The 13,136-nt window shown below is 46.2% G+C and overlaps 1 protein-coding gene across 1 annotated transcript; it reads right to left on the bottom strand.

Annotated features, from left to right (window-relative positions):
• Positions 1 to 3,485: 3,485 nt before the first annotated feature.
• Positions 3,486 to 8,614, bottom strand: LOC120980858. Its single transcript, XM_040410203.1, has 2 exons — positions 8,300 to 8,614; positions 3,486 to 5,229 (listed from the first exon to the last, which is right to left on the bottom strand). Exons 1-2 carry the CDS (start codon positions 8,573 to 8,575, stop codon positions 3,973 to 3,975), a joined length of 1,533 nt encoding a protein of 510 aa, XP_040266137.1. The 5' UTR covers positions 8,576 to 8,614; the 3' UTR covers positions 3,486 to 3,972.
• Positions 8,615 to 13,136: the final 4,522 nt, after the last annotated feature.

Here is a 13,136-nt window from a genome sequence, read left to right as displayed (position 1 = left end):
ATGGGTCCGCGATCCTCATGCAGCTGCCCCATGGTCTGTGTCCGTGCATTGCGGACCGCTATTTGCGGTCCGCAGCACAGGCACGGCGCCCTTACATTCGTGAGCATGAGCCCAGAGTGTGTTTTTACATACTTTTAGATGTACTTTCTTTTATTTGGATCTTGATTATTATTTCATTTTATCTTTATCATTTTTTACTTTTATTAAACTTGTCTGCAGATGTGGATGACGCACTTATGGGGGGGATATCTGTGGATGACACATATATAGCATAAGATGCTATATAAGTGCCCTCCACAGATATCCCCCATAAGTGCCCTCCAGTAAGTAAAGTAATGTATTAGTGGGGGGAAGGGAGGATGCAGGGACACTTGCGGCGGGGCCGGTGCAGTGCCCGGCGCTGTGCACACACCGGGGGCAGCTCCTACCTTTCTGCTGCAGGACATTTCGCTCCTCCTGGACCTGAGCGGCGGCCTCTTCACCACTCCTCACATGGCCGGTGTTCTGCTGAAAGTCTGCCGCTGCCCGCCCTTCTGCTGCTGTGCGCAGCGTGACATCTCACCCTCCGTCATGAGCCTCCTGCCCCGCCTGCCTGCTTCATTCATAAAGTGGAAGGAGCAGACAGACGGGGCAGGAGGCGCATGACGGACAATTTGCAAGCTTGAGCGACGGGATATGGCTGCGCGGCCGCCCACCCGCCAGCCCGCACCAAAGAGCCGCATTCAAGGATAAAAAGAGCCGCTCTTTGCCGACCACTGGCTTATTGCATTCCCCACGTAACAACAGTTCTGGAGCATCTGTTCTTATGTCTCTATGTTGTGCCGTTCCTTTATTTGCACTAGAAGTTATGCATGAATTGCTATTAGCCTTCAGTAAGGGTACAGAGGGAGGTAACCAGTTGGGGGGTGTACCTGCACAGTCTGAAAATGGCAGCACTGATTCATAACTTCTAGTGCAAATAATAAAGGAACGGCACAACATAGAGCCATAAGCACTAGAAGTTATGAATGAATTGCTAGCAGTCTGCAGTAAGGGTACAGAGGGAGGTAACCAGTTGGGGGTGTGTCCCTGCACAGTCTGAGTCTATCCAATCAGTGCTGCCATTGTCAGACTGTGCAGGTACACCCTCCAACTGGTTACCTCCCTCTGTACCCTTACTGAAGGCTAATAGCAATTCATGCATAACTTCTAGTGCAAATAATAAAGGAACGGCACAACATAGAGACATAAGAATAGATGATCCAGAATTGGTATTACATGAGGAATGCATGGAGCTATTAACACAGCTTGTTAAGAGCTCATTTGCATCCCTTTCCTCCCAGAATTCCAGAGGAGCATGTATGGCCTATAAGTGTCCTCACGCTGATTAAGGTGCTCTCTCCCTAAGGAAAGATAGTACCCCCCCTCACCCAACAAGCCAGTACTCTCTGCTCTGCTCTGCAGATGAGATGCTGGCTTATTTAATATCAAAGTCATGTCTCAAGGCTTAGTTAAAGAGCTGAACATTGACTTATAGGATGGCCGCCTTACATCTGGGGGCATTAGAGGCAGAGCTTGGTAAGAGCTCATTTGCATCCCTTTCCTCCCGCGTGTCAGGAGCGGGGAAAGGTCCTTTTTACTACCCCATACAGGTTCATTTACAGCCCAAAAACTATGCAAACAACTTCATGTGATGATTTCCTTGATCCTCAGCCTAAAAGGGCCTCAAGTATAAGCTGTTATCAATGTATGGTGCCACATATGGCTAGGGACTCGATAACAGTCTGAGGAAGTAGTGATGATGGGGGTCACCCTTAGATAGATTGTAAGACTGACCATACACCTAACATGGCCCACAGCTACCACTCCCGACCCTGCCATAGAAATGCCTACTCACGGCTCGGCTGAGCATGCCTGTGTTCTCACTTGAAATTCAACATGCCCGATCCTTGTGTCCATTGACATCTGCTGTCGGGGAGCACCGCAAAATTGCTGGATTTGGCCAACAGCCATCTAAGGTGCAACCGGCGTAAAAGAGGTGAGCAAGCTCACACTTTGTGCTTATTGGAGGAATAGCGCCACTCTTGTCCGTCGTTGTGCATTACAGCTCATTCACATCTAGATGAATAAAGATGAGCCGCAGTACCAGAGACAGCCAGTGCCCAGGAGAGGCGCTGGTTTAAAAGCAGTCACTTCCATTATTTCGTAGTTTCAGATCATGACCCTTACAATCTCTGTAGACTGTAGGCCCTTCTTGGGCTTATACAGGTGAAACTCCAAAAATTTGAATATGGTGCAAAAGTTTATTTATTTCAGTAATGCAACTATTGTGAAAAGGTTCAATATTCTAGGCTCAAAGTGTCGCACTCTAGTCGGCTAATTAATCCATACCCCCTGAGCAAAGGGGACCTGAGATTGAGACTTGGGGTTTCATAAGCTGTAAGCCATAATCATCCAAATTATAACAAATAAAGGCTTGAAATATCTCGCCTGTAATGAGTCTCATGTGTTAGTTTCACCTTTTAAGTTGCATTACTGAAATAAATCAACTTAGTCTAATATTCTAAATTAGAATATTGTACAAAGTAAGACCGAAACGTTGGCCATTGTCTACGCACTACTTTGGATGGAATCACTGATATATAAACTAACCCTTGGAGTGCCGTGGTATCGATATACTTGCTCTACAGAAATATTTACCACTGAGCACCACTATATAGTGCCGACCAACTCCATCTATTCTTAATTGCAGGCGGATCTCGTGTTGCGCCATTTTCCTCCTGAAAATGGACAATCCCTTTAAGGCAACACCAGAGTTTATAGCACAGGGTTAGTATAGCATATGGCAGTGCATACAGTGGGAATACCGGGCACCATTTCAGAAGTGCAGTGTATACGGTATATCGTGTCATGCATGTGCACTAGTCTAGCTAGTTGTGTAACTTGGTTTAAAAAGTATGCTTTTGGAAATCCCATGTTTGCCCCTGCCCACTGTATACACACAGTATGCAGTAAACCCTTCAGCTCCCCCTAGTGGTGGCTGCTGAAAACCAGAATATCAAAGGGGTTGTCCAGCCTTTTTTAAGTGATGACCTATCCTCCCCCTGCCAATCAGCTGTTCAGTGTAGCGCCATCGCTGGAAGCTGGCACAAAAGCTAAAGAAACATTGTTGTAGAGTAGACAGTGCTCGCCACAGCATCGCTTCTCCCATTGACTTCTATGGGAACAGCTCTGTGGTGACGAGCGATGTGCACTACAATGCTGATGGTGCAGTGTAGACCTCTGGCGACTGAGCTATACAGGACAGCTAATCGGTGAGAGCAAGTTGTCATTGATCAGCTAGCTGTTCTGAGGATAGGTCACCACTTAAAAAAAGGATGGACAATCCCTTTAAATTTTACAACCCTGGAGCTGTAATGTAGGCCTTGTTGATTGCCAGCTGTAGCTTTGCCAAAAACAGTTCTAACTAAGAAAAGGCTGAATGAAATTTTTACCACTTTGATAGAAGAGGGCGACCGGTGGAGCGGCATTTAAGGTGATTTTTTTTTAGTTGAAAAAGTGAACAGTTGCATGTGAAATAAAATGAAAACATATAATTTCCATATAAAATATGGAAAGTAAATTAAAAAAAAAAAATTCTATTTACTTACCAGAAGTTCCTGCTAATAAAATTTTAAAGGAACAGTCCAGACAAACCTGAAAACTGTGTGTTATACTCAATGCAGGTCTTGAGAGGGTGGAGCATGACACATACAGTCTCTTTCTGGTGCACTTTGAACTCTTGAGTCATGCTCCACCCCCTCAGTCCATGCACTAGGTATCACATCTGCAGGTGTTTTTCTTTAAAGGCATATTGTAATCAACAGAATAACCTACACATCGCCACCTAGGAGGTGACTGAATGTCCCACACCTTATTTAAATTGCAGTTCAGCGCTAGGTCTTTGAATTATCATCTCAACCCAAAATGATCAAAACAAAAATTTCATGGAACTCAGTTTTGGAAATTATCTTTTCTAGTGATCATCACATAGTCCTCCTTGGTATCCTCATGCATTTTAAACTCATTACCCAGGAGGGTATCTCCCGGTGGAGAAGGGGCCTGGAAGTGATTATCCTCTGGTTTCATATTTGTCAATCTCATGCGCTCACTTTTGGCTGCCATTGGAGGAATGTATGTGGAGTTGGGTGGCTCTCGGACTCTATGATCTGCACCTGAAGTCCACATGGGTGGCTTATTGGAGATATTTAACATAGAGAAATCAGAAGACTTTGACATTGAGCTGGAGAAGCTCTCGGTGCCCTCCTTAGTCTTCAGGAATGCCCACTTTGTCTCCTTTTTGGCCAAATCGCTGCTGTCGGAAAACTTTGCCGAATCTGGTGGTAATGTTTCCTCAACTGGGTAAGCCAAGGCGTCTTCGGCCACGTTCTGCATCTTCAGTTTCATCACCACGCGCTCTTGCTTAGCTGGCACAATGACTTCGGCAGGAGGTTCATTAAAGATAAGGGATTTTGGGGGTTCCAGATTATCCGTGAAAGTCCTTATGTCAACGTTGTCAACTTGTTGGCTACAAATAACCTTCTCAGCAAAGTCTCTGCCAGCAAGTTTGGATGATCCAGATTCTCTTGCAAAGGACTCTTTGGCAAAGTTTGGTTCTTCGGAGACTAGCGCTGTCCACTCTTTGGTCTTTTGTTTGATGTGTAATGGGAAAATTGGCTGTTGGGCCAAGTTGAGGTCACTGTAGTTGTTAAGGAACTCATCGCTGTCCATGTGATTGATGTAATAACGTGGTTGGTGCTTCTTGGAAGTATCAGAGAGGACATCTTGGCCGCTCATCTCAGTCATGTTCAGGTCAGCATATGTAGTGTCATTATTACTACTGGTGAGGTTATTTTTGAAATCTAAACTATTTGCTCCATCAATTTCATGGACACCAGTGGTTTTGCTGATATTTTTACCGGCAGGACCAGTATGGTCACCTCCATTGTCTGCTTCAGTGCCGGGCCTGTTGACCAGCAGACTCACACAGATGGACCTATCTTCATCCATGAGCCGAAGCAGCTTTTCGCATTGAATTCTAGACAGGTACAACTCGAAGGCGGTCTGCTTGGCCTCTTCACCGTTTATTTTGCCCCTAATAGTATATTCGGTGTCTGATGCTATAGAGTAACCTACTCGTTGGAGGATCTGCCTGATGGCATCTTCTGGAATCACGGGTTCAACATAATAGACAAAATTTCCAGTAAATTTCTGCAAGAAAATAATGTAGTTGTCATATTATAGAAAAAAATGTATATAACAATTCATCTAAATCAGGCATCTGATCAGTGCTTCAAACAGAAAAAGGTTGTCCCTGCAGGGAGACTGAATTGTACCATTGAATTCTAGGACTGTGTAAAGGGAGGTATTAATGCTTCCACTAGGGGGCACTCATGAGGGGCAACGTGCAGTCATTATGACCTGTATGTACGGGTGAGAGAACAGTTTTCTCGCCCCTTAGGCGTCATGCACACGACCGTAGTTGTGGTCCGCATCCGAGCTGCAGTTTTTGCGGCTCGGGTGCGGACCCATTCACTTCAATGGGGCCGCAAAAGATGCGGACAGCACTCCGTGTGCTGTCCGCATCCTTTGCACCGTTCCGCGGCCCCGCAGAAAAAAAATATAGCATGTCCTATTCTTGTCCGTGATGCAGACAAGAGTAGGCATGTCTACAATGGGCCGCCCGTTCCGCAAATTGCGGAAGGCACACGTGCGGCTTCCGTTTTTTGCAGATCCGTGGTTTGCGGATGGCATCCGTTTTTTTTTGCGGATCCATTGTAACAATGCCTATTCTTGTCCGCAAAACGGACTAGAATAGGACATGCGGGGCTATGGAACGGACATACGGTTGCGGATAGCACAAGGTGTGAAAATTTTATACCCAGCCCAATTTTTTCTATGTAATTACTGTATATGCCATAAGAAAAAAACGGAACGGAAACAAAAAACGGAACAACTGATCCGTGAAAAACGGACAGCAAAATACTGAAAAAGCCATGTGGTCGTGTGAAAGAGGCCTTAGGAATTGTTACAATGGATCCACAAAAAAAAAAAAAACGGATGGCATACGGATGTCATCCGTTTTTTTTGCGGATCGCAATTTGCGGACCGCAAAACACATACGGTCGTGTCCATGTAGCCTAAGGCCTCATGCACACGACCGTTGTTTTGGTCCGCATCCGAGCCGCAGTTTTTGCAGCTTGGATACGGACCCATTCGCAATAGATGTGGACAGCACTCCGTGTGCTGTCCGCATCCGTTGCTCCGTTCCGTGGTCCGCAAAAAAAAAAAAATATAACCTGTCCTATTCTTGTCCGTTTTGCGGACAAGAGTAGGCAGTTATATAAATGGCTGTCCGTGCTGTTTCGCAAATTGCGGAACGAACACGGACGCCATCCTTGTTTTGCGGACCATAAAACACACAACGGTCGTGCGCATGAGGCCTTACTGTGAGCCAAAACCAGGTGCGCGTCAGAAACACAGAACAGGTACAAATCCTTACCTTTCACCCGGTCTCTGCGGCCTGTATGTGGAAGCATTCACTTCAATGGGTCTGAAAAAAACGGAAATGACTCCGTGTGCATTCCGTTTCTGTATGTCCACATGTCCATTTCACAAAAAAGAGAGAACGTGTCCTATTCTTGTCCATTCTGCGGACAAGGACAGGCATTGTTACTATGGATCCGTAAAAAAAAAAAAAAAAGATGCAATACGGATGTCATCCGTATTATTTGCGGATCCGTGTTTTGCAGACTGCAAAATAAACGAGTTTGTGTGCATGAGCTTTCCGTTCTTCTGATCCGTCAGAAGAAGGGCTCATACACACGACCGGATGTATTTTGCGGTCTGCAAAACACAGATCCGGAAAAAGTTCAGATGACGTCCGTGTTCATTCCGTATTTTGCAGAACGGAACAGCCGGCCCCTAATAGAACAGTCCTATCCTTGTCCGTTACGCAGACAATTATAGGACACGTTTTATTTTTTTACGGAACGGACATGTGGACGTACAGAAACCAAATGCACACGGAGTAACTTCCGGTTTTTTTGCGGACCCATTGAAATGAATGGTTCCGCATGTGGTCCGCAAAAATAAATAAAACAGAACAGGCACATAAAGAAAATATGTTCGTGTGCAGGGGCTCGAAGAGAGAGAGAAAACAGGATCTTGTAAAAAAAAAAAAAAAAAAACGGATCCTGTTGCATCAGTTGTCATCCGTTTGAGCCGTTTCCATCTGAGATCCGTTTATCTCTCGCCAGCGCCAGCTTCACACTAACGCTTGCTCTGCAGGTTGTAATCCCAGGCAGTTATCATGTACCCAATGTACGGCACGTGCACCTCTTGGATAACCCCTTCCAACATAGCTGACTTCTTCCGAAAACAGCACCACACCTGCACACAGGTTGGTGGTGGTACTGCAGCTCTGCATAATTCGCTTCAACAAAACCAAGCTGCAATACCAGGTACAACCAAGGTATCGAAGTGCTGCGGTTCTGGAATAAGGCAGCCATGTTTTTCTAATCTTGTACAACCGAGTTTTTTTTACCTTTCCGGTTAGCGGAGATTCCCGATATGGATTCCGAATTCCGTTGTGGTCCGTGGTAGCGGAATCAATAATGGCCGATTATTGATTCCGCTACCACGGACCACAACGGAATTCGGAATCCATATCGGGATTCTCCGCTAACCGGAAGCCGAACTTAAAACAGAAGTTCGCTCAACACTAGTCTGGAACACCACTGAAAGTCAATGGAGGATGGATCCGTTTTCTATTGTGCCAGATTGTGTCATAGAAAACAGATCCGTTTGGCTCAGTTTCGTCCGCAAGCAGCGTTTTGGTGTCCGCCTCCAGAGCGGAATGGAGACTGAACGGAGGCAAACTGATGCGTTCTGAGCGGATCCTTTTCCATTCAGAATACATTAGGGCAAAACTGATCCGTTTTGGATCGTTTATAAGAGCCCTTAACGGATCTCGCAAACGGAAAGCCGAAAACGCCAGTGTGAAAGTAGCCTTAGATCAGGCACCCTCAACCTGCGGCCCTCCAGCTGTTGCAAAACTACAACTCCCAGCATGCCTGAAAAGCCTACAGCAGCGCATTGTGGGAGTTGTAGTTTTAGTTTTACAACAGCTGGAGGGCCGCAGGTTGAGCATGCCTGCTGTAGGCTGTTCGGGCATGCTGGGAGTTGTAGTTTTGCAACAGCTGGAGGGCCGCAGGTTGAGCATGCCTGGTTTAGAGATCCCCCCCCCATCGCCGCTGGTCGCTCTTTGCGGTTTTCCTACCTTTAGCGTCCTGATCTCTTTCCTCCATGGGAACAGAAATAAATTGACACAGATAAGCTCCAGGATTGCAAACCCCTTCCTCATCTGCTTCAGCACCTCCAGCCTGCCCTCCTGGGCTCTGCTCTGCAAGTTGTGCCTGATCAGCTGGCAGCAGACGTCCCCCAGCTGGGCGTCCCCCCTGCCCTCACACAAGGTGACACTGCCCTCGTGGCTGCAGGCTTCATAGTGGGAGATGTAGTCCTGGTAGAGCTTCTGTCTGTCTGCAGGGCTCTTCATGGTCTTAGGTCTCAGCCTGTGGCTTCTTCCCCTTCCTGCTAAGTTGTTCTCTATGAGGAAGTTGCAGCTCTCAGGCTCTGCCTCCAGCCCTTTGGGTGTGTGCACTGTGCAAAGCCAGATAGGACATGTTGTGTGTCAGTCAAAACTGCAAGGGGCCAGGAAGTCCGAAGCAAAAGTGAAAGCGCTTGGTCCCTTTTCGGATCCATACAGATGTAGCAGAGCCTGCGCTAGGATAATCCGGTTTAATTCCAATGTAAACTAAAGAATGCACCCTGTTGTGCCAAATGACAAACTCAGCTCTGTTAGGGGCACTTTCACACTAGCGTTCTTCTTTTCCGGTATTGAAATCCGGTAAAGGGTCTCAATACCGGGAAAAAAAACGCATCCGTTTTGTCCTAATGCATTCTGAATGGAGAGCAATCCGTTCAGTTTGCATCAGGATGTCTTCAGTTCCGTCCCTTTTTACGGTATTTGACTGGACAAAATACCGCACTCGCCGGATCTATCATTAATTTCCATAGAGATGTAATAATGCCGGATCCGGTACCAAGTGTTGTGGAAATTGCTGCATCGCTGGATCCAGTTTTGCGTCTGGACTTAGGAGGAGCTAATATTGCTTTTGATATTTGGAAAAATTTAAATACCGGATCCGTTATTCAGGATGATACCGGATGAGACGGATCCTGTATTTCACCGGATCCGGAAAACAAGGATCTCCGTTTGTATACGGTTTGACGGACCCGGCAGGCAGTTCCGTTGCCGGAACTGCCTGCCGGTGTTCTGCCAGATCTCTATACCTTGCGAAAAGTCTATACCGGAAGTGACGCGGCCGCACAGAAATCAGCTGGAGGAGGGTGTACGCGGCGCTGCACAAGCGCACATCCACGGCTTACCAAAGAATCATTGCAGCGCCGCGATAGAAGTACTTTGTGCACCGCGCGTGCGCACTTAGGGGTATAGAGATTTTGCAGCGCAAAATGTTGCATCAGATCTCCCTACCACTGAGTGCGCAGGCGCCTGGTGACCTCGGTATCCAGCACTCAGCCCTGCGGTAAGGATGAACTGCAACTGATGATTTGTGGGCGCTTGCGCACTCAGGGGTAGGGAGATCTGATGCAACATTTTGCGCTGCAAAATCTCTATACCCCTAAGTGCGCACGCGCGGTGCACAAAGTACTTCTATCGTGGCGCTGCAATGATTCTTTGGTAAGCAGGTGGATGTGCGCTTGCGCAGCGCCGCGTACACCCTCCTCCATCTGATTCCTGTGCGGCCGCGTCACTTCCAGTATAGACTTTTCGGTATTAGGTATACAATGTAACAGTTCTAATAAACTTTATATATTTTTATTTATGTGGTTACTTTGTAGCAGCTCTTAGTAATGAAGATGAAGATCCTAGGTCAGGGGTCGGAGACCGATGCTGCTGACAGGAATATGCCCCAGAAGAGACATACAGACGCGGCTAGCACACCATGTGCTGTCCGCATCTTTTGGGACCCCATTGAAATGAATAGATCCGCAAAAAGTGTGGATCGGATATGGAAACAAAATACAGTCATGTGCACGAGCCTTTATCCTCTTTATGATCTTAGAGGATAAATTGGTGCATGCAAGTGACAGGTCACCGGACCCCTCTGCCCCTTTGTATTGAACACAATACATGCCCTTTATGAGGGTCCTCTTTAGGATGGTGTCACCGTTTTTTGAGCCGAGGCCAGAAGTGGGTTGAAAGGGAATGAGAAAGGAAATATAAGGGAAGGACTTCTCCATCCTGCTGGATCCAGTTCTGGTTTGGCTCAAAAATCGGCACCAAAAATGCCACAGAAAGCCACGTGTGACGCCACCCGTACATGTACGGTATTACGCTGTAGTGAAAAGATCTGTGTGGCCCTGAAGTGTGTCGTCTGTGGTGCAAGAACAGTCATCGTCATTGTGAATTCGTTTCCGGTACCAGTAATACCAGTTTGCATTTTGTATTTGTACTGGCTGCAGCCAGACCAGTATGACCCAGTACACCCCCACGCCCCACCACAGCAGACATGATATTAAATTCTTTATTTCTTATTACTTCTCATTGTTTTGGTTGTCAGAAAATGTATACGTGCATGAGATGACTGCATACATGTATATGAGAATGGCGCCCATGTAACATGGAGGTACATGTGTATCACATGGGTGTCTATGAGATGACTGCATACATGTATATGAGAATGGCGCCCATGTAACATGGAGGTACATGTGTATCACATGGGTGTCTATGAGATGACTGCAAACATGTATATGAGAATGGCGCCCATGTAACATGGAGGTACATGTGTATCACATGGGTGTCTATAAGATGACTGCATACATGTATATGAGAATGGCGCCCATGTAACATGGAGGTACATGTGTATCACATGGGTGTCTATGAGATGACTGCAAACATGTATATGAGAATGGCGCCCATGTAACATGGAGGTACATGTGTATCACATGGGTGTCTATGAGATGACTGCATACATGTATATGAGAATGGCGCCCATGTAACATGGAGGTACATGTGTATCACATGGGTGTCTATGAGATGACTGCAAACATGTATATGAGAATGGCGCCCATGTAACATGGAGGTACATGTGTATCACATGGGTGTCTATGAGATGACTGCATACATGTATATGAGAATGGCGCCCATGTAACATGGAGGTACATGTGTATCACATGGGTGTCTATGAGATGACTGTATACATGTATACTGTAGGGCAACTGCACATATGTAACGAGATGGCACATGTGTATTACATAACTATGCATATGAGGTGACTGTATATGTGTGTAGTATATGATGGTACAGGTATATAAGATGGCTGTATATGTAGTATATGATGGTACAGGTATATAAGATGGCTGTATATGTAGTATATGATGGTACAGGTATATAAGATGGCTGTATATGTAGTATATGATGGTACAGGTATATAAGATGGCTGTATATGTAGAATATGATGGTATAGGTGTATAAGTTGACTGTGTTTGCTTATTAGGGCTCATGCACACGACAGTATTTTGCGTTCAGTATACTGGCCGTTTTTGTAGTTCAGTATGCGGTACATATACTGAACCATTCATTTCAATGGTTCAGCAAAAAAAACTGAAGTGTCTCCGTGTGCATTCCTTTTCAGTATTTCCGTATTTCCGTACCGTGAAAAGATAGAACATGTCCTATTCTTGTCCGCAAATCACGGTGCTTGGCTCCATTCAAGTCAATGGGTCCGCAAAAAAAACGTAACACATACGGAAATGCATCCGTATGTCTTCCGTATCTGTTCCGTTTTTGCTGAACCATCTATTGAAAATGTTATGCCCAGCCCAATTTTTTCTATGTAATTGCTGTATAATGTATATGGCATACGGAAAAACGGAACGGAAAACGGAAAGGAAACGGAAACACAACGGAAACAAAAAACGGAACAAGGGATCTGTAAAAACTGGACCGCAAAACACTGAAAAAGCCATACGGTCGTGTGCAGGAGCCCTAAGTGCCAAAGTTATTTGGAGGCGCAGGTCTCTACGTCACTTTGTCACTTCCTCCAGCAGGACTTGCGACAATCTTAAATCTTCACCAGCTCCCTTGCTGGCGTAGATTTAAGTCATTTTGTATGCCAAAAACTGGCAAAGAAGATGATGAATGAGATGGCCCACCCTCTTCCGTGCCCATGCCTTAGACCTGCCTGCAGAGTGGTGTGAGCGGGAAAAAGTCGCAAATTTTGTCGCAAAATGGCTTGCAACAAAATCTGCGACTGATATATGCCACAAAAGAGGTGTAAAGCAGATAATAAATGAGCGGCAAAGTGTCTAGGTTGACTGCGTATGCATATAGGATGTGTATGGAAGATGGCTGCATAGCTGCATAAGACTGTATATGTATATGATGACTGTATAGGTGTATACAATGACTTTATATATGTATATGATGTGGGGATTCGCTCTGGTAGTTAGGACTAGCGGATGCAGTGTAGAGGCAGAGTGCACAGTTCTTGGATCAAACAGCGGTGTTTATTCACACATTGGTGTATCACAAAACGCAGGTGGCTTGGTGTTTGTTCACACACAGGGAAAGTCTATAAACAATAAAAGTCACCTTTTCTCCTGGGTGTCAATTCACACCCTGTTAGCCGTTCAGCCTCATCAAGTCCATAGGCGGCCTGTTCACCTTTAGAGGGGCCTGAGTCCCCCAGCCCGACTCAAACCGCAAATCCCGGCACAGCCCTCAGTTCACAGCACACAGACTCCTGAGCTCCACTGTCAGACGAAGGTAAATCCACACACTTGGCAGTCCTGGCTGGTTTTTATGCCTGGCAAAACCCAGCCTGGAACATGGGGAGTAGTCACCCACCCAGCACTTTCACTACTCCCAGTAAGAGCCGTCCCGGATCAGCTATAACAGCCATGCTAACTCTCAAGGTGTCAATTCGCAATAGCTGCTGCTGACCAGGGCTGTCTTTAATATTGATTGGACCCTGGGCAAGAATTTACTTGGGCCCCCTGGATCCCGCCTTCCCACACCCTAGCATGCAATC

Source organism: Bufo bufo, chromosome 10, assembly GCF_905171765.1.
Source record: "Bufo bufo chromosome 10, aBufBuf1.1, whole genome shotgun sequence".
In the NCBI taxonomy this organism is placed as follows: Eukaryota; Metazoa; Chordata; class Amphibia; order Anura; family Bufonidae; genus Bufo; species Bufo bufo.
Note: the sequence above shows the minus strand (reverse complement) of the source record. Positions and strands in the feature narration are given on the sequence as shown.